The 20,374-nt window shown below is 37.6% G+C and overlaps 1 protein-coding gene across 4 annotated transcripts in view; it reads right to left on the bottom strand.

The window, feature by feature from the left end:
- Positions 1 to 3,902: 3,902 nt before the first annotated feature.
- Positions 3,903 to 20,374, bottom strand: part of LOC128855302 (uncharacterized) — a 91,505-nt gene continuing 75,033 nt past the window's right edge. For 2 of the 4 annotated variants that reach the window (XM_054090085.1, XM_054090086.1), the window contains exons 5-15: positions 17,407 to 17,530; positions 15,910 to 16,047; positions 15,668 to 15,805; positions 13,442 to 13,530; positions 13,255 to 13,382; positions 12,845 to 12,964; positions 12,621 to 12,766; positions 11,191 to 11,395; positions 10,685 to 11,115; positions 5,722 to 5,919; positions 3,903 to 5,634 (exon numbers count right to left, since the gene is read on the bottom strand). In XM_054090085.1, the coding sequence (XP_053946060.1) occupies positions 5,504 to 5,634; positions 5,722 to 5,919; positions 10,685 to 11,115; positions 11,191 to 11,395; positions 12,621 to 12,766; positions 12,845 to 12,964; positions 13,255 to 13,382; positions 13,442 to 13,530; positions 15,668 to 15,805; positions 15,910 to 16,047; positions 17,407 to 17,530 (1,848 nt within the window). In that variant the 3' untranslated portion in view covers positions 3,903 to 5,503. The remainder of the gene's footprint in view (positions 5,635 to 5,721; positions 5,920 to 10,684; positions 11,116 to 11,190; positions 11,396 to 12,620; positions 12,767 to 12,844; positions 12,965 to 13,254; positions 13,383 to 13,441; positions 13,531 to 15,667; positions 15,806 to 15,909; positions 16,048 to 17,406; positions 17,531 to 20,374) is intronic. The other 2 variants (XM_054090087.1, XM_054090088.1) reach the window with 2 other exon arrangements.

Raw genomic sequence — 20,374 nt, 5'->3', positions numbered from 1 at the left:
TCCAGTGAAGTAAGTGGGCAATATTCCCGAAAATCCCTTCAAAGCAGCAACATCTCCGGGGGCGTATTGCACACTTTCACCAACATAACTTAGATAAAGGCAAAAAATTTACATACTATATGCCTCGTGTAGTGTGAAGAGAAAAGAATTACGTCATTTATTTCGAGTACTTCAAAAATAGAAATTCCACATAATTCCGAAAGAAACCCCTTCCTTATGACCTTAAATGTTCACAGCCATAATAATTGAAAAACATTCAAATCTCTCAATATTAAGGTGAGAAAGAATCAGTTGTCGCTAATGCACACGGAAGAGCAGATTTAAGCGGGGCTCACACTCACCAACGTAAAAAGTGAGCACCATAAACTGAGTGCCGATAGATGTGCGGAAATTACAGAGAAAACTCGTTTATTTTGAATGCCGAGAGTTATTCTACACTAAGTGCAAGCACAAATGCTAGTAAATGATATATTTTACACAAACAACATATCCACATTCTCTCCTGATATCAAATACTCGTATATATAAATATAAGGAAAAGTTTGGGCAAAAGATTATGTTTCATGTTGCTGCTTCTGATTTAGGAATTTCGGCCGTTCTCACGACAGTCGGTTCTCTGTTACCGGACCGACCCCCACTTTTATCCGGCTGAAGACATCAGCAGCTTTCCCCGTACATCTATGGGTGATGAGATGCTGATAAAGGGCCATTTCTTGAATTTCATTGAGCTTTAATCAGTTATAAGGTAATTTAACGAAAAAATATACATATAAAAAATAAAACAACAACATAATATGTATTGAAATTTTCAATTTGTGCAGCTTTTTGTTATAAACTAAAAAAAATTAGTTCGCCCCATAAATGCACCTTTATTTTTAACAATCTAAAATTTTAATTTATGTAGAATGAATGAGATTATTGCAAGTAAAACGGACAAACTACATTGTAGATGTGCTTCAAGCAAGTGGAATGTGCAGAGAAAATTAAACAAAAAAGTATTTTATTATATTTCAATTTCCAATTCAGCATGATATTTCTCTTTATACGTACAAAAACAAATATGTATAAGTTTTAAGGTTAAATTAGAGATGACATAATTATAAGCACATAAATCTGCTGATCGAACCAATCTATGGGCAACACTGTAATCGATTAGAGGTGACATATCATTATAGGTCTGTTCGTGAAGCAAATAATTTGTAACAAGTTTTCGAGTTCATGTATACAAGAACCTTGCCAAGTAGGGGAAAGTTGGAGAGTGAGAGAGTAAAATGGTATTTAATTTTGAGGGGAAGTTACAAGTTTTATTGGATAAACTTTTACTTACACAAATTTGCAAGTGAGAAAAACAGCTGATCGCAAAGTAAAAATAAACACAGAACACTAAATTTAAATAAAAATTGTGATTAAAATGGGGAATGCAAGTAAATATATTTTACATAAAATTTATATAGTGTATTTGGAGTCATATATTAAATAGGAATCCGCCAGTGATATAGAGGTATGTACTTCTGAACCACAGTCTCCAATCACCGTTGCCGCAGCTTCCTAAATATAAATCGAAAGCATATATCTTGTGCTTTATCCTTGTACTGCTTGGTTAGTAACTATTTTGGTAATATATAATATACCCTGCGATCAAAAAGTACCGGGAAGGCCCAAATTGTACTGGATTATTCGACCAAACACCAAGTAAATACCATGATGCAAGCACCGTATTCATGATATGTCCCCGTGCGACTTTTTTTGTTTCCCAAGTTGAAGTTACCACTTCGTGGAAGGAGATTTCAGTCGATAGAGGAGATCAAAGAAAATGCGACGAAGGAGCTGAAAGCCATCGCTTCGTCGGACTACAAAGGGTGCATGGAGGACTAGATTAAACGTTGGTACATGTGTGTTGCTTTAGACGGGTCATATTTTGAAGGAGATAAAATAAATTTGCCTGAAATTTAACTCTGATTTGGTTAATTTAAACATTCCCGGCACTTTCTGATCATAGGGTACACCTACAGGCATAGACGGAAACAAGGAGAATATGAAAAAAGCTGTGATTGCCACAACAATGCAATCGCTAATGGAATGTTCTTCATCAATTATTGTGAACAAAATAAAATCATGTGATGCTTCGCTCTTTATTTTGCATTTAATTGGTTTTTTTTTTAATTTAACACTAGGTAGCTCAACTGGACAAATTTTTACTTTTTGTAATTTTTCCGGCACCAAAATTAAACAGCTGTTCGCGAAACTTGCAAATTGTTACTGGTTTTTTGATATTTTTCTCTTTGCGAGCGAATTCTCGGAAATTAAGTTACTGTCAAGTCAAGGCGAGTATCTCAGGTGGTGCGATTAAAACCCAGTTACTTAATTTTTCGGGATTTTGACAATTCTGGCGTCAGCTCAGTTCGCAATATAAAACAAACGAACAAAAGTAGAAGAAATTCAGTTTGTTTGCGTTTTTATGCGGAAGACGCTGTGGCAAGAAAGTATGTGTATGTGTATAATTTCTTGTGTTTGATTGTTTCCATTGCTTTCGCGTACTCTTTTTCGTCACAAACAAATAATACCCTTTCCTTTTGCTTGTTTATTCATCCGCTCTTACGACTTGGCGCATTGGCAAGGCGCAATTGTGTATTCTATCATTCTTGCTGGCAAGTTACTGTATAATTTTACATGAACAGATCTAATGTGAGGGTGCAAAATAACAGATCATTGCTTAACAGGTATTGGCAATGTGACTTGAAATATTTCATAACATAAATCGCCAAATTCATTCTATTTGCTGTCTCGATTGGCCATTTCATTGAAATTGACCATTGAAAGCAATCACAAATTTAGTGTCCAGATACCTACTAAAGAATAAATTACTAATTTCCACGTCACTGCGGGGTAGTTATCTTTTTTTTCAGTTGCTGCACTTTCGAAATGAACAAATAAATGGCAATTTATGTAAATATCAGGGTATATGTAGAGTATAGACGTTCCAACTGTGGTATAAACATGGGCATGTTGGATAAACGGTTGTATGTATGGTTGTACAACCGATTTCGATGTTGGTCCAATGGTTGCATGAAAATTGAAATGTTTCAATTTTTGGTGGCCCGAGTTAGCACAACCAACTTTGTTAACATTTTTCTTTTTAGTTACTATATTTACACAGAGAATAAATTTAAGAAAAATAAAAGAAATATTAACGAGACTTAATTGCTGTTAAACATCGCTGCTAAATATAAAAATTCTGTTGAAATTGTTTCAGACAGTCAACATCACTTGACTAACATAAAATTTTATGTTAACAGTGATAGTCTCCTATTATGTTAGCAGTTAGAAACAGGCATGCAAATATTTTTCAGAATGCTCTCAGGCGCAACCAGAGCAATAAATATAAAGACAACAAGGGATCGCTAATTATGAAATATTTTTTTAATAAAAAAAATAATAAAAAAATATTTTTTTATTAAAAAAATTAAAAACAATAATAAAAAAGATTTTAAAAAATTTAAAACAATATAAAAAAATTTAAAATTAAATTGGAGTGAGTATACTCGATATTATGCTTCATACCACGGTTAAGTTTATGACGTTATGGTATGGTACCTCTAATTTAACCTTTATATCGACTATTTTGCCTTGAGTATCAACTTGTTTAGGCCTAAACAATAGTTTTCAGTGCATTTTTGAGTAAAAAAATGTTTGAGATAAAACCACTCTGACGGCATTGAAATTAAAACTTTAAATTAATTTTATTTTTAAATTAAAAAAATTAGAACGTTTTCACATTTATTGTTACATTTAGTTGCCATGGCGTCAGCGTGGTCTTACCCCTTAAGCCATTTTCCACCTTTTCACACCATTTGAGATGTATTAAATCAATTTTCTTACTTTGTTTTTATAGAAATACCAAAACTTATGGTTTAATTTTATTTTCGTGTCTTTAGCAAATTTCGTACAAATCAGAGATAAATAAAAATTATTTATGTGCATTTATCAATACATATACAATTAAAAAGAAAAAAGGTTTCATACATTACACAAATAATATTTGTTAGAAGTGTTGCACATATATATGTATATATGTATATATACATACATACAAGCGTATGTATGTAAGTAGTTAAAAATTGCATACAAAATTTCTTTTATTTATTATTATTATTATTTTTAATACACAAGCTTTAAGCTTACATTCGTATATATGTGCTTATCAATCAACTTTTTTATTATTTAAGAAACAATTAATTATAATTACAATAAATACAAATTAATAGTACATTGTTAAATACATACAAATATTTTTACGCATTTACAAGTTTCTACATTTATATAAAATTAAATTTTTTTAATTGTTTGTATGTATGCATGTAATTATTATTACGCTCTATAACAAGTCGCCATCAAACATACTCAATTTTATATATACATACGCATACACAAGTAGTAAATTTAATGGGCAACCAACCAAGCACGCAGCCATCTAAAAGCTGCATACACTGCAATCACATTATCAGGGCATAACATTCGTACCTAGCACATACACATTATACATGGGTGTGTGCGTGTGTATGTATTTGTTTATCATTTATGCTGCTTTAACGTTGTACACATTTACTTTTTATTTACTCTCTTCCTTTACTTTCTCTCTTTATTTCCACATCTTCCCCATCTTCCACTGCCAATTTGTAGCACAGACGCACACCCGGAACTAAGGCTCTATTGCAAACCATTTATGTATTTATCTAAATCTACGCATAGTTCTGTTGACTTAAATTTACGATTCCTTACAATAGTTACACTTGAAAGTAATGTCGTTACATATTTACAAATTCGATTTTATTTTCTTATATATTAACTGAGACATACATACGCATACTATTCGCCATATATGTATATGTATATGAATACTTATCCATATACTAGTGTATACTTATATATATATACATGTATGTATATACCGTCTGTGTGCGAGTTTTAACGCTTACGCATAAGCGTTTCAATCGTTTTTTATGTTTTAATTCTTTTGTAATAAGTGTAGGCGTCACTACAAATGCTAAGTCTTATTCAAAGGTATACATTATTCCAACACCCAATACCCGATAGATTTTGTAGGCTGTCTCTTATCACGTTTTCAATTGCAAGCAATTGAGTCTTTTCTCTGTACTTCGGCTCATGCTTAACAATATTTTATGTCTTCTTATGCTTACACAGATCGGCAGACGTTTGCTTCGTTCGCATTTCGTACAATATTTCTAATATTTCTGCATATCTGCAAATGTACGTGCATACATACATACATGTGTATGTAAAAATGTAATCACCTTCCCTCCTATTGACATATTGTATTTATCTACTTGTATGTATGTATGTATATCTAGAGATTTCGGTAATATTTGTCACTTAAATTGAAGTGCTTGATTCAGCCTAAACGGAAGAGCCGCCGCCACCACCACTAGATCTATCCAAGCTTTTAATTGTCTTTCGTTGATCTGGGATTGTAGGCATGAATTCATCATCTTTGATTTTTCACATAATTAACTAATTTCATCGTTAGCAACACCACATAGATAGCCACGCCCCATTGCAATAACTCAGCACTTGGGCGCATTTGCATTGCCGCAGAACCAGTTTCTCCACATTTTCCTGCAGTAAATGAAAAATAAATATAAGTTAACGCGTTCTCATGCTCTTCATTGCATTTACGTATGTATGTGTGTTAGGTATATTTACCAAAAACAGTTAGATTAGCCACCAAATGATGATCGGGTGGCTTTTGTATGCCACGATAGCACGCATCTCCGATTACCAATTTAGCTGCTGTATTCTCGGTCGGCCGATAGCTAAGACACACACCGTGTTTGGTGCCTTTGTGTCGAGCTATAATATATACGGTGCCATTTTCCGACCATGAGCCATGACAGGAGAACTCTATAAGGAAATTGGATAAATAAATTATTAGAAACGAGAGCACATTTTTAGTGGTATGCCATAATTATTCATACAGCAAGGCTAGTTTTTAAATTTGTCGTGACAGCTGGAGAAATAATCTACAAGATGGCGCAAAATTAATCGTAATTATTTTGAGTGCTGAAAATCTTTATTTTGACCTGCACGCGCTCCATTGTTTTTATGTTTCTATACTGCAGCTGCTTAGTTCATAAGTGTCAAATGTGATTGATATGCAACGCCATATGCAAAAGTTATAAATCTTCCGATAATTTTGCGACATCTTGTACAAAAGCATCTTTCTTATAACTATAGACCTATAAACGCATTGCATTTGTATGAAACGAGTAGCTAAGCAACGAAATATAAGGATGGCTTCAAAATGCAAGGGTGTCTATAGAGCCAATCTGATTCTCAAAAAAAAAAATTGACTATACAGTTGAGATAAGAGCTGGACATGACGAGAGAGACTCTACAAGGTTCACATCATGCGCGTCCTAAGGTATGGCGCAGAAGCGTGGACGATGACAACATCCGATGAAGCGGCGTTTGAAGTGTTTGAGAGAAAGATTATGCGCAAGATTTTTGGACCTTTGCACGTTGGAATCGGTGAAGAGGCGATGGAACAATGAGCTGTATGAGCTTTACGACGTCATAGGCATAGCGCAGCGAGTTAAGATCTAGCGGCTACGCTGGCTGGGGCATGTCGTCCGAATAGATGCAAACGTTCCGGCTCTGAAAGTATTGGATGCGGTACCAGCTGGTGGTATCAGAGGAAGAGGAAGGTCTCCTCTGCGTTGGAAAGATCAGGTGGAAAAGGACTTGGCTTTACTTGGTGTGTCCAACTGGCGCCCGTTAGCACGATAAAGAAACGACTGGCGCGCTTTGTTAAATTCGACCAAAATCGCGTAAGCGGTTATCGCGCCAATTAAGAAGAAGAAGAAGTACAGTTGAGATGGAGGACATAATATAAGTATAAGTTAACTTTATAAGAAATGTTATTTTAAAATTCAATAAAGTTTATTTAGAGTTTGTGTGGAAAAATCTACGACCAGTGGAACCAAATTCATAATCGTCATCGGTTGCTGTTTCTAACACTGTAGCATAGGACCTCAGTAAAACACCTCCATCTGATTCTATTTTTTGCAAGCCGCTTGATTTCGTTCCAAGTTTTTCCTGACTTTTCAACTTCCTTCCGGACAGTTAATTTTGGACGAAGAACCTTGCAAGCGCCTGGTGGATTCCAATCCAGTGCTTGACAACACACTTCATTTGCGTCCTTGGGAAGCGTATGCCCAATCCGCCTCCATTTTCGTAGTTTTATCATGTTAGCTACCGCTTGGATTTTGCAACTCTCGTACAGATCGTCGTTACTTATGGTGTTGGGGCACCAGATCTTCAATATCCTGCGCAAACATCTGTTCACACAGCTTTGAATTTGGTTTTCGATCCAATTATTTGTGAGCCCGGTCCATACAAGAGTGCTGATAGTATATTGGTTTTAAATATCCGTAATTTTGTATATACGCTGAGGATGCACGAAAACCAGATAGCTCGGTACCCCGTTCACTTTATTTATTCTGGCGATAACATCTAGTTTCACATTGTCTTTAGCGGCAATGATACTACCCATTTAGGTAAAGGAGTCAGTGTTCTCAATTTGATCACCATTTAAGAGGAACGGGCGGCTCCTTGTGGATCGAATTTTCATGGCTTTCGTTTTCTCGTGATTTATTTTTAGCCCTGCATTCAATGAGGTTGAGAACAGATCGTCAATTTTGTTCTGCATATCGGTGTGTTTGACGGAGAGAAGGCATATATCATCAGAGTAGGCAAGGTAGAAATTCCAATAAATACCTCTTCTTTTCCCCTCAATACAGCTTTTTCGTATATCATCAATAACAATTGCAAAATAATAAAGGAGGCAGCAAGCAGCCTTGCCGGACGCCAGCACTGTGATCAACCAAATAGTGATCAGGTTTTGATTGGGATTTCCTAGATGACCAAATTTAAATCAGTGTTACTCTGTTACCAATCATTCGTCTCACAGACTAGAAATTAAAAACAAGTCTATTTTTATATTTCCTTTTTGTTTTTTGTCGGGACAGACTAGCAAGTGCAACACTCAGACACAATTAAGTCCATTGTACTACACTCGGCTTCCCTTTTTAATATTCTTTAAATCTACTCGACCTCCGAAGAAATCTGAGTAGATCTTGTGGTGCCAAGGAGTCAAGGTGGTCGCTTCGTAACACATCAGTGCCAAACAAAGACCTCAAGCCCGATTCGAGCGAAGGCGGTGCAGATGCACTGAAAGTGGTCCGTCGTATCATCCTCCTCTCCACATGCTGGGCAAAGTGCACTGTCTGAGATACCCACCTGGTCCATGTGCTTTGCCCATAGAAAGTGTCAGTCCAACCAGCCTCCTACAGTCCCCTCTGATTAGTGGCAGGCGGAACATGACAAGTAACATCAGTTTTATTTTAGCCGCGTCTCTCAGCCTGCCAAGCTCACTTGTGGGTTAGAGTAACCCGTTTGCTAAACGTGGCTTTCATGGCTGCAGAAGGGAGTGGCAGAACAGGCTCCGACCTAAAAAAGTTGACCTCAGAGCCCAGTCTGGCTAAAAAGTCACGCGATACCCACGTGTTAGCATCAGACTACTACGTCTACCGACATAGTTCAGCCTGGATTTACAGGTCTCCACCACCCTTGAAGTGGTTGGACACATATAGATCTGCCTCTCCATCTGTTTTCCACAACAAAGGCTGTCAGTGCATTGGATGTCTTTGTTTCAATGTGTGATTTCCAGAGGAGCTTACTATCGACGATTACTTCAAGATATTTAATTTCCTTGGATAGCTGGATTGTGACTGCTTTTAGCTTGGGCAGAACGAGTCCATCAAGTTTCCTCCTTCTGGTGAAGAGGAAAATACCAGTCTTGGTGGGATTTGCCGATAGCAAATTCGCACAGCACCAAGTGTCAATCATATCCAGAGTTTTCTGCACTTTCCTGCTGATGTACATAAGCGAAGGGCCTGTTACCAAACAGGCAACATCGTCCGCATATGCTTGAGCGTAGACTCCCGAGTTGTTTAAGATGGTGAGCAGAGAATCGATCACCATACGCCAGAGCAATGGAGACAGCGCACCGCCTTGGGGGCAACCTCTACTAACCCCGGATGACACCAGCAGATCTTTCTCTGCTCGTACCGAGACGATTCTTTGGGCCAGCATCGAACGAATCCAATTCATTAGCACCCTGTCTACGCCGTGCCTACTAGCAGAGCTACGAGTACACATACTGTCAAAAATGGCATTATCAAATCTAAAAAGATGCCCATAGCGTAGTACCTCCTGTTGATGCCCAGCTCTACCCTAGCAACAAGGTTTTGCAGTGCCGACTCGCAGGATTTTCCACTTTGATAGGCGTGCTGAAATGGCAACAGAATTGCTCAGGACCCGTCACAGTGAGATGGGATGATACTATAAGACCTATCCATCCTAGATCTACCCGAACTCCTGTCATAGAATAACGTGGCGCCTTTCAACGTACTTAAGCCACAGAGGTGGCCCCTAAAGATGTGGGGTAATGTATGCAGCTGGATAAGCCTTCTACTTAGTAGTGCGGTAGCGGCTTTGGAATGCTGCAAGTTATATTTCCTTACAAATGAGTGTAAAATAAGAGAAGTATTATATTTTTTCTGGTGGCCGCCGTAGCCGAATGGGTTGGTGGGTGTTACCATTCGGAATTCACAGAGAGATCGTTGGTTCGAATCTCGGTGAAAGCAAAATTAATAAAAACATTTTTCTAATAGCGGTCGCCCCTCGGCAGGCAATGGCAAACCTCCGAGTGTATTTCTGCCATGAAAAAGCTCCTCATAAAAATATCTGCCGTTCGGAGTCGGCTTAAAACTGTAGGTCCCTCCATTTGTGAAACAACATCAACAACACCACAAATAGGAGGAGGAGCTCGGCCAAGCACCTTACAGAAGTGTACGCGCCAATTATTTATTTTTTTTTTTATTATATTTTTTCTACTTAATTATTTATGAAAGTTCTGTAAGTGAGGTGGTGTGACGGGAATATGTCGAATTCGAACTAAGCGAATTTTTAGTGATCCAGAATCAAAGATAATTTTGAATTGAAGACGAAATCGGTTATTTGGGGCAAAATTTTGGATAAAAATACTATAATTCTACAGATCACGAACTAGAAACTTTACTGAAAATTTTTACAAAAAAAATTACCATACGTTATTTTATAAATTCTCGTCTTTTCTGTTAAGTTTTCCATTTTATCGTAACTGTCTATAAATTGCAAATTTTAATTGGTTAAGTTAAGTTAAGTTAACTATTACAAATTTTGTATTATGGAACACAACTATTATCTATCACGAACACATATGATCTGTAAGGAAGTGATTGAATTTTTTGTAAAAAAAAAAGATCTTATTTTTTGTGGTATACTGTCTTTTGTGCACTTCTGCTTGCTGTTGGGCTTGCTCCGGCGCGCAATTTTCAGATTTTAGTTGGAAAGCTAAATATTCACAAATTCGGCTTTTGGCAGGTAAAAAATCTTCATTACATATTTATGTATGTAGATGTATACGGATTAGCTGGATATTACGGATATTTTTCTTATTTTCAATTGCCTCGTACTCGTAACATGTTCTTAACATGATTTTATGACCTTTCCCCATTAGAAAAAAGGGAATTATCGCACTGAAATTTCACATATTTTCACCCACCTTCATCACCATCATCGTTGCACAGCGGTCTCACATCGATTACATCTGGTTCAGTGCAGCCCACCCATAGCCGTCGCTGCGCTTTGTAATTTGTTATACAACCTGGTGCATCTCTCCGATTACGTTGACGCTGCCAATCATTATCCATTGCAGTTGAAGGATGAAGGAAGTCAACCGTTTTCAGTGGCACCGTTTCCCGTCCATGCAACTCGTATTCGTCACGTTTTGCTGAATTATTTTGTTGCTGTAGTTTGCTCTCCAGTATATTCAAGTGCTCCAAAGTCGCGGCGCTACCACTACTAACATTGGCGGAACTATTGTTAACAGTTGAGGAGGTAGCACGTCTGCTTCGTCCAGGCAAACCACGAGTACTCCCATGCCAAGAACTTTTTTCAGTTTTCTCAGTATTTCGGAAGCTAAGTGTTGCATGTCTAAACCAAAAAGTAGCATGTACGTTTGATGAAAAAATTAGAACTCGAACAGATTTAGACGTTTTCAGTACGTACCTTTTATACTCATGACCATTGCTCTCACCACCGCTACCAGGTGCCGCATTACCTAACTCGCTCTGTATGTGATGATGTCCGTGGGAAGAATGTATTTTGTTGTTGTGATTACGCTTATGACGCGTGGTCAAATAAGGTGGTCCAATAGCGCCGCGCAAATTGTATAAGCCCTCCATCGGACAAATTTGTGGATCTGGGTTGCTAGCTGTAAATGATCGAGAAAATATAAATACTCGTAAGAGGAACATCAAATTTTGAAAATGTCAACGTAATTGCGACGGGGTTAGATAAATACATAGATAAATTACAGGGTCTGGCACTGGAAGTGTGCTGTCTGTTAGTTGATTAAATAACAGTCCAGAGTATTGTTTAAAAGCGCGCGGAAGCATTTTTCCGAGAGTAAACGCGAAAAAAGAAAATCAGTAATGGATTTTAAGCGTAACAGTGTGATGGCATTATATTTGGCTGGAAAATCGCAACCAGCGACTGCTCGTGAGCTCGAGCATCTTAAAGTAAATAAAGTTTTTACTTATCGCACCATTATTCGTTACAATGATACTGATACCATCGCGAAATGCCATGGAGGTGGTTATCAAAAGACTGCAACGTCACATGAAATGCTTCAAAAAGTGAAGAAGCGACTTGAGCGAAATCCCGACGAAGTGCCAATCAAATGGCGAAAGAATTGAAAATATCTGACCGTAGTATCCGCCGCATACTGAAAAATGATCTCAAAGTCAAGCCTTACACGATCCAAAAGGCACATGATCTCACACCAAAGCAGCAACAAGTCAGACTTGAGAGAGTGAAGGAGTTGATTCGCTTGGCCGAAAATTGTCAATTTCGGAACTTTGTGTTTTCTGACGAGACAATTTTTTTTAAATTGAGCAATTCGTAAGCACCCAAAACGATAGGGTTTATTTGACTGGCCGTTCATACGAGAATTTGAGTTATCGATTGGCTACCAGGAGACAACACCCGCCACAGGTAATGGTTTGGGCCGCTATAACCACAGATGGGCGCACTCCGATTATTGTGCCGGACCCTGTAGACCATAAAACAGTTAACCCTCCGTGGGACACCATGTGCGGGTTAAACCATTTGCGTAGATAAAAAATTAATTTAGTGGATTTATTTTTCTCTAAACTAATATTTGTACAGCATTTGCGCATCATAGGAGAGATTTATTAAAATATTTAAGTAGAAGAAAACATCGCTTCTGCATCTCTTCCCCCGAAAACACATAGCTGATGCAAAATTAAAGCCAGAAACTGTGCAAACAGAAGTATTCCAGGTGCAGAAGCAATGCAAGTAATTTAGGTATATCAATATTAATATTAATAGAAAATATAATAATAATATTTAATTATATTTTTTGAAATATGTATTTAGAAAAACATACTCATACAACACCTGGCTCTTCCACTTACCAAGCAACGTGATATATGGCATGCGATTTACATCGAAATGATCTGGGGCGCATGCATCCTCGAGCCGCGAGGCCTGCTTGCCAGTTTGTATTTCAATGACATGCGTATCGCGACGATAGAACATCATGCACATAAAGCCCGATTGACTGCAATGAAAAACACGAAATACTCATTTAAAATCCTCTCTATTTCATGAGCTACAATTTTCTTCAATTATTGCTTACCATCCAGTTGTATAGTGCACCACAGCCATCATTTCAGTGGAAGTTTGCTTGTTAATCTGCTCGCAGAGTGCTCGAGTCTCCATGAAACCGTTGGGCTTAATAATATGTACGGAGCCATCACTGATTGGAGAACGAGACATAAATTATTGAAAAATTAAACGAGAATAAAGTGTAATTAAATGCAGGTAAGAACAACAAAACGGCAAACTACACTAACACTGAATTTGTTGAGGTGAGAATAGTGGTTAATTTTGAAATCAACATTTATTTCTAAACCAGTAAAAGAGATAATAGCGACAAAGAAATATTAATTTTTGACCAAGTCCAACAAATTGGATGCTTACATCTAATTTGGTTTACAAATAAGCCAAAGCTTTAATTGATGGGTTCTAGAGTTCACCCATACTTACTTTGGATGATAATTATAGACAGCGTTGCCCATTAAAACATGCCAATGTCGCGGCCCTTTGAACCACGCCGGAAAGTCGCAACGTTCAGTCACCGGTGGCTTTCTCAGCGACATTATACGGGAACCAACCTAAAATCATAAGAAAACGTGTGCCATCAATAAGAACGTATTTGCAATCTCTTAATTACCTCTGCGCTATCTAAGCCATTGCAAGTAGCATCGCCCGATTGTGCCAATTTGTATTCAGCGTCCTTTGAGCTTACGATGCTAGGACCACCTAAAAGAAAAAGAGATTTTAAAAGGAGGACTAGGAAATCTTGTAGGAATTAAAAATGTAAGTAAACGTAAAATATAACCGATTTCGCGTGTAGGTCGGATGCAAAAGAATATAGCAACTAAAGTGTGTTTTAACTTATTTATAACCGACTTTATCTTGACCAGACAAGGGGCTGCTTCAAACCCGAAGTGATAAGTTTTTGAAAAATGATTATTCAGATGTCGAGTTAAACAAATTTATAAAAATGTTGTTCCAATTTATACATGAATTCCATGAAATCCTAACTCCATTGGAAGCTACACATTGAAAATCGGGTAAAGAAGCTTTCTACTCCTGCAAATTTATGTTCGGTAAAAAATGGGACTTAAACCACAGGTCGTCCTTTGGATGTACAACGTAGTTGTTCTGCCAATTTTAATGGTTTAATGGAAAGCTCTTTGGACGGGCTATAATAAAGGGTATTTTTTTAGCTATTATCTTTTTAAACAGTTGGTTTAAACTGCTGACGCACGTTTCGTGTTCTGTTTCACTGTCAAACATCTTCAGTTTGGTCTATAATTTAACCATAAATTGTCTTACAAACGAACAACGCAATTGAATTTCATTATTAAAATGCGTGTTCCGTTAAGAAAGTTTATCGCGCACTTCTTCCATTTTGTGGTCAGTTTAATGGACCCACTGAAGCGGCTATTCGAGCTATTGTAACTAAATTTAGAACTAAATTCACATTATTGGACATCAAACCACCAACACGCTTACGTAGAGTGCGAACTGAAGAAAATATCGCAGCTGATCGGCCAGTGTTAATGATGACCATCAATTATCGGTTCGTCGCCGTTCGCAGCAATTGGGCCTCTGTTACTCAAGAACGTGGAAAATTTTGCGAAAGGATTTAGGTGTGACCGCAACGCAGAATTTTGGTGAGTGGGCTATTGCAAATTTGACCGAAGATCCACTTTTTTATCAAAAAATTGTGTTCAACGACGAAGCTCATTTTTGGATCAATGGGTACGTAAATAAACAGAATTGTCGATTTTGGAGTGAAGATCAGCCAGAAGAATTGCAAGAGCTACCAATGTATCCAGAAAAGGTCACAGTTTGGTGCGGTGTATGGGCTGGAGGAATCATTGGACCGTACTTCTTCAAAGATGCTGCGAATCGTAACGTAACTGTGAATGGTGAGCGCTACCGTGAAATGATATCCAACTTTTTTTTGCCCAAAATGCAAGAGCTTGCAAAATGCTATCCGCAAACTGGATTTTGAGAGTTTTGAGGCTGGGTAATAATTCCAAGTACGCGGAGGGGAAAATCTGTACCGATGCTGGTACCTCTATCTTCCTTAAAACTGTCGAATGATGCTCGTGTTTTGCACACAACAATTTTTAACAATTTGTTTCCTATAGTCAAGCTGTAATCAAGGCTCGGACGTTGCCATGGTGCAGATCCAAATTGGTCAATTGCTGTAAGGAGGAGGTCAAATCTCTTGGGTGTGCAGGTAACATTTCTCCGATCTGGGTTCCAGGACATACGGACAAGAGGGAAATCAACTTGCTGATGAGCTTGCCAGGAATGGTTGACTGAATTAGTTTCTCCCACCCGGCCTTCAGCATCCCACTAACTGTTTTTTAAAGGGGAATCACTCAGCTTATTTCTTAGTAAGGCACAGATCAGATGGAGCCCATTTCTTTGTATGCTATTTCCAAAACCCTTTGGCCGCGGTACAACAAACGCAGGACGCAGACAGGGACTCCACGCCATTTAATTTCCGAACTTATAGCTGTGCTTACCGATCATTGAACGATCGATACACACGCGAAAAAGCTAGATTGACCATTTATCCCCGTTGCAAAAGCAGCGGAGACCTTTCACGGAGGGAGCACTTTCTCTGAAAATGTCCGGCTTTGGCAGATATATGAATGAAGTCACTGGGGGCTCCCTTCGTCGATAGCCTGGATCCAACCTAAATTCCATCAATCTTCTCCATTACATCAACAGCTCTGGTTGAATGTAGATATCTGCCCATTGAAGGTCTCATAATGGCATCAAAACGGCGCTTTAGTGCTACTTGGGGAGGTTATACCTTATGGTTAGAAGTCTATACCCATATGCCCATTCTAAATTTGCATATTAAACTTACCCATTAGCGGAGAAATTTTCTCATAGACGAAGCAACGATAACGCTCCTCATTTGATATTGCATGATGGTGTGAAACCAACCCAACGAGATATCTTGAGTTTCCGTCTTTCCAAGTGGCCAAACAAGTTAGTTCTTCAACTATAGAAAGAAACAAAATTTATTGCAAATTTATAAAATATAGACTCAGGTCAAGTTGATCCTTGATTTTTTTTTTTTAATATTTAGTTAGTTAGTTTTTGTACCTGTGCTCTCGGTGCCTTGCACATCAGGACAAGCTTGAAAACTAAGCAATAAACGACTGTCCTCGGTACAGCTTTCAATATTTGAAACAGGGCTCTTACATTCACCATGCCCACGATTATATGTGAAAATGAAAGGTCCTGAAAATGTTGAATGTAAACAAAAAATTTAATAAAGGCGCATACGTACATGCATCTAAATACAAGGTGAAGTCCAAAACAAACGAGACTGAGCTAAACTAGAAACGACAGGAGCTTTGTTCTGATAATTTCGAGTTTATTCAAAATAGTCCTTCCTGGCCTCAATACACTGTTTCGCGCGATCTAAAAGCTTTTCGAAAGAGTGTTTCAGGTCATTGAGCGGAATGTCCCTCAGGACGCAAAACGTTTTCCTTTCTTGGCCAAAAGCAATTCTCCGAATAGGTAGAAGTCACAAGGAGCCATACCAGGCAAATATAGTGAGTGATTGATGGTTAAAATACGATTTCTAGTGGAAAAATCAGTCACAATAGTGGATCGATGAGATGGTGCATTAGCGGTATTCAGGACGAATTCGACGATTGCGATGAAACAAACCTTTCAAAACGCCAAGATAGAAAATTGCATTGACGGTTTGGTCCGTTGGTACGAACTCTCTTGGAATCGTAAAAGAAATGAGCATCGACTTGATTTTTGACTTCTCCAAACGCGATTTTTTCGGTAATGGCTCGTCTGAGGCCTCGTCTTCGGCACTTTGTTGCTTAGTTTCATTTTCATGTTGGAAACACCGCGTCTCATCACCACTTACAATGTTGTAAAGGAACTTTTCGTCTTTTCTCACCTCTTTAATAAGGTCTTTCGAATTTTGATTTCTGAGTTATTTTTGGTCCTCAGTTTACTTGTGCGGAATGAAACGTGCACAGACCTTTCGTAAGCCCAAATGATCAGTTAAAATGCGATAAATCGATGTCTTGGAAATATTCAACTCCGATTCCATGAATTTCAACGATGATTTTTAATTTTTGACAAATTTACGAATAATTTCGATGGAGTTTTCGGTGATTACAAATTTTGGGTGGCCCGTATATTCATTCTCATTTATGTCCTCACAACCATATTTGAAATGTTCACTCATGAACTCTGGCACGAGATAGACAATCATCGCCATAAACTTTTTTCATCAATATAAAAGTTTCGGTAAACGTTTTACCGATTATGAAACAAAATTTGATATTAGCTCTCTGTTCGAAACTCATTTTTGTATCGATGACACAAACATACTGACACTTTAGACGCAATAACTTTGCTTCCACTGAACCGAATGTCCTCAAGCTTGGAAGTCAGCTAGGGATGAAACTTCCAACGCACTAACTCATTAAAAAGATGGAGCCATCAAAAACATTTTTGTGACGCCAGTCTTGTTTATTTTGGACTTCACCTTGTAGATTAAAAAATGTCTATAAAATCTATAATATGATAATCTATGATAACCGGGAAATGTACACTGAAATTGCAACTTACCCTTCAACGGACACTTCACCGGCTCGGCACTCTCGCGAAATAGCGAATATAACAAAGCATCACCTGGTATTTGATCGCAGAGATTTTGTAACGTTTCACGGCCCTTGCAAAAATCTGGGGGACATAATTTTTGGAAAACCACAACAAAGTGGAGCGATTAATGCACATTTTTTCACGCAATTACACAACAAGACAAGTATTTTCAAATGCAAAAGGAGTTAGTAAGAAGCACACACACTATGTAAGTACGAAACTCATTAGGTAGTTATGAAACAAATGAACTACGTTTGAAAACTTATAAAAAATAGAAATAATATACTCGTACAATATTACTTGTATGTAGGTATGTATGGAAGACTTTCGGGTTCGAGCAAACGGCAGGCAATGAATTTTTATAAAGTTCAACATTTAAGCGTAGATAAAAATATTTGTGATTAATTAAATATTTGATATTAACGGAAAATATGGGTGAAACAAAAATTAAAAATTTGTGCCAAAAATAAGAAAAATAAATTGTTGCATTTGCTCGAATCCCCAATGAAACAACAATGCCTAGTTTTTTTCTAATTTATAATTACGATGCTAGTGCAAATGAAAATACGATAAATAATAAATATGATATGTAATAATGATACTAATAATAATAAATAAAAACTAATTCACACCGCTTTTACGCATAGAAATAAAGATCGGAGCTCCCTAAAGTGTTAGACTTGAAGGTTAGGACTGCTGAAAGCGAGGGCCTTCGGGCAAGAGTAAACAGATCGGGCTGTTGACAAGTCAACCTCTATCTACACTGGTGAATCTAAGACGGAATGTGATGTTGGGCATTGTCCAAGCTGTAGTGCCAAACCTGCAGAGGAAAACAACTGACAACGCTAATATATTCTGCCAGTCTGGGGTGCTACTAACGTTAAGCATCGTGCTTTACCAGAACTAAACTAGTCAAAGAGCGCAATTTAGAATTTAATTCAATATCTCAGTCAACGGTAGTATCTTTTGTGTAGCCTCTCCCGCTTAGCGACATCCGCGGAATCGATGACGGACGAATTGACTAAAACACTGGGATGACATTCGAACTAATGGGTGATCAGATTGAAAGTACTTTTTCCAATAGAGTTCTTTTGACAGATCGCGCCTGACTACTGTTAAATTAAATACAAATTTTTGTTCAGTGTTCAATGGCATTTCATCATGGAAAGACGCCTCAACAGACTTTACAAATCGTACCATTGTATTACGAAAATCAACGCCTCTCTCAAAAGTGTTCATGGCGAGCTCAGGCCAACTTATGGTATACAGTGATAAGGCCCATAAGCAAAATTGCCATATTTGGGCTGAAGAGCAACCCAAAGCCATTAAAGAGTAGCCATTATATCCATTGAATACAACCGTTTGGTGCTGCCTATGAGCTGGAGTAATCATCGCAGTCGTAACAGTGAATGGTGAACGCTATCGCGCCAAGATAAATAACTTTTTAATACCGGAAATTGAAGCCCGTAACCTCAACAACATTTGGTTTCAACAAGACTGCACTACTTGCATTCAGTTCGTGAAACAATGGATTTACTGCGTCGTCGTTTCGGTAAGCAATTTATTTCTCATCGCGGGCCAGGTGATTGGCTACGAAGATCTCGTGATATCACACCATGGACTTTTATTTGTAGGGGTATGGAAAGTCTAAAGTTACAACATTACTAAAGTTACCACGAGATACCGACAGAAGTCCTCCAGCGAGACATTAAATATTGGTGTTTACGGATGGCCGAATAACGGCGCAGTTACGGCCAACATTTGAAAGGTTTTATCTTAAACCCTGTGAAAAAAACTATCAGAAAAAGATACGTGCAGAATGACAAAAGAGCTCTGGCTAAATTGCTTTAAAAAGAAAGTAGTGGATCTGCTAAATTCAGGAAGAACTCACGTATTTAAAATATGATTAATCAGACTACCTTATAAGAGAAGCTGTTGAACCCCCATACATGTGCTACTGGAGTGAGAGTCCTTGGCCGGATATAAATCCAAGTTGTTCTGATAGCATAGAACCGCCTGTCACAGCTGTGGCCTCGAGATTACGAGGATAGAGGAAATTGTAATACATTTCCTGCGCGAACGACCAACTCTAGCATCCGTTACATATAAGATGCTTGGGAAGTAGGTAATGTGATGGCTAAGGAACTAATCGCGAGCCACAATAGATAATACCAATAAATTTATGAAATCACCATCATGGAATAATCAATTAGGTTTCAGTATCATGATCAACGAGAAGTTCCACAAAATAGCGCCTTCTGCACTAATTGATTCCTAGGTAGTAGGTAGAGAAGCTCTACACCCAACCAACCACCAAGAGCAGTTGTGCAAGCTCTAAAAAGCTCTGATTTTAGTTATTTCCCGATTTACCACACAGTCCTCATCTGTATTTATAAAATATTTGGAAAAGTACTGTTGCAATGTTGAACTAGGAAATAATTCTTCCAATAGCAACGTTATTAAAGTGAAGTACAGTGAAACAAATGGCAATATTCCCCGGTGAATTTAATTATTATCTTTGAAAGCTGATATATTCTTATTTTATTTGTGAATTTTTTTTGATTAAAATAAAAATATTGATCCTTTTCTTCGCTTTGTTCGGGTATCGAAGCTAGGTTTCACACGACATGCAGCTTTTCTCCAATCTTTACTGCAAAACAAATATTACACATAATTAAACTATATTTAATTCAAATGTTCATATTTTTATGTTAAATTACAATAAATATATTATATAATAAATAAAGCTTTGAAAATAAATAATTAAGAAAATGATCATAATTCCATGACCTCAATACACACAGTAAAATTAAGAAGATGAGGAACTGGCCTATTTCGAGGCACAAATATCGACGATACCTAAGTTATCTATACTTGTGAAACGAACGGGCAGAATTCTGTTGCCGACTTGACAGCCGAAGTTACTCTCACAATT

This window comes from Anastrepha ludens, chromosome 2, assembly GCF_028408465.1.
Source record: "Anastrepha ludens isolate Willacy chromosome 2, idAnaLude1.1, whole genome shotgun sequence".
NCBI lineage: Eukaryota > Metazoa > Arthropoda > Insecta > Diptera > Tephritidae > Anastrepha > Anastrepha ludens.
This window is presented reverse-complemented; position numbering and strand designations above follow the sequence as displayed.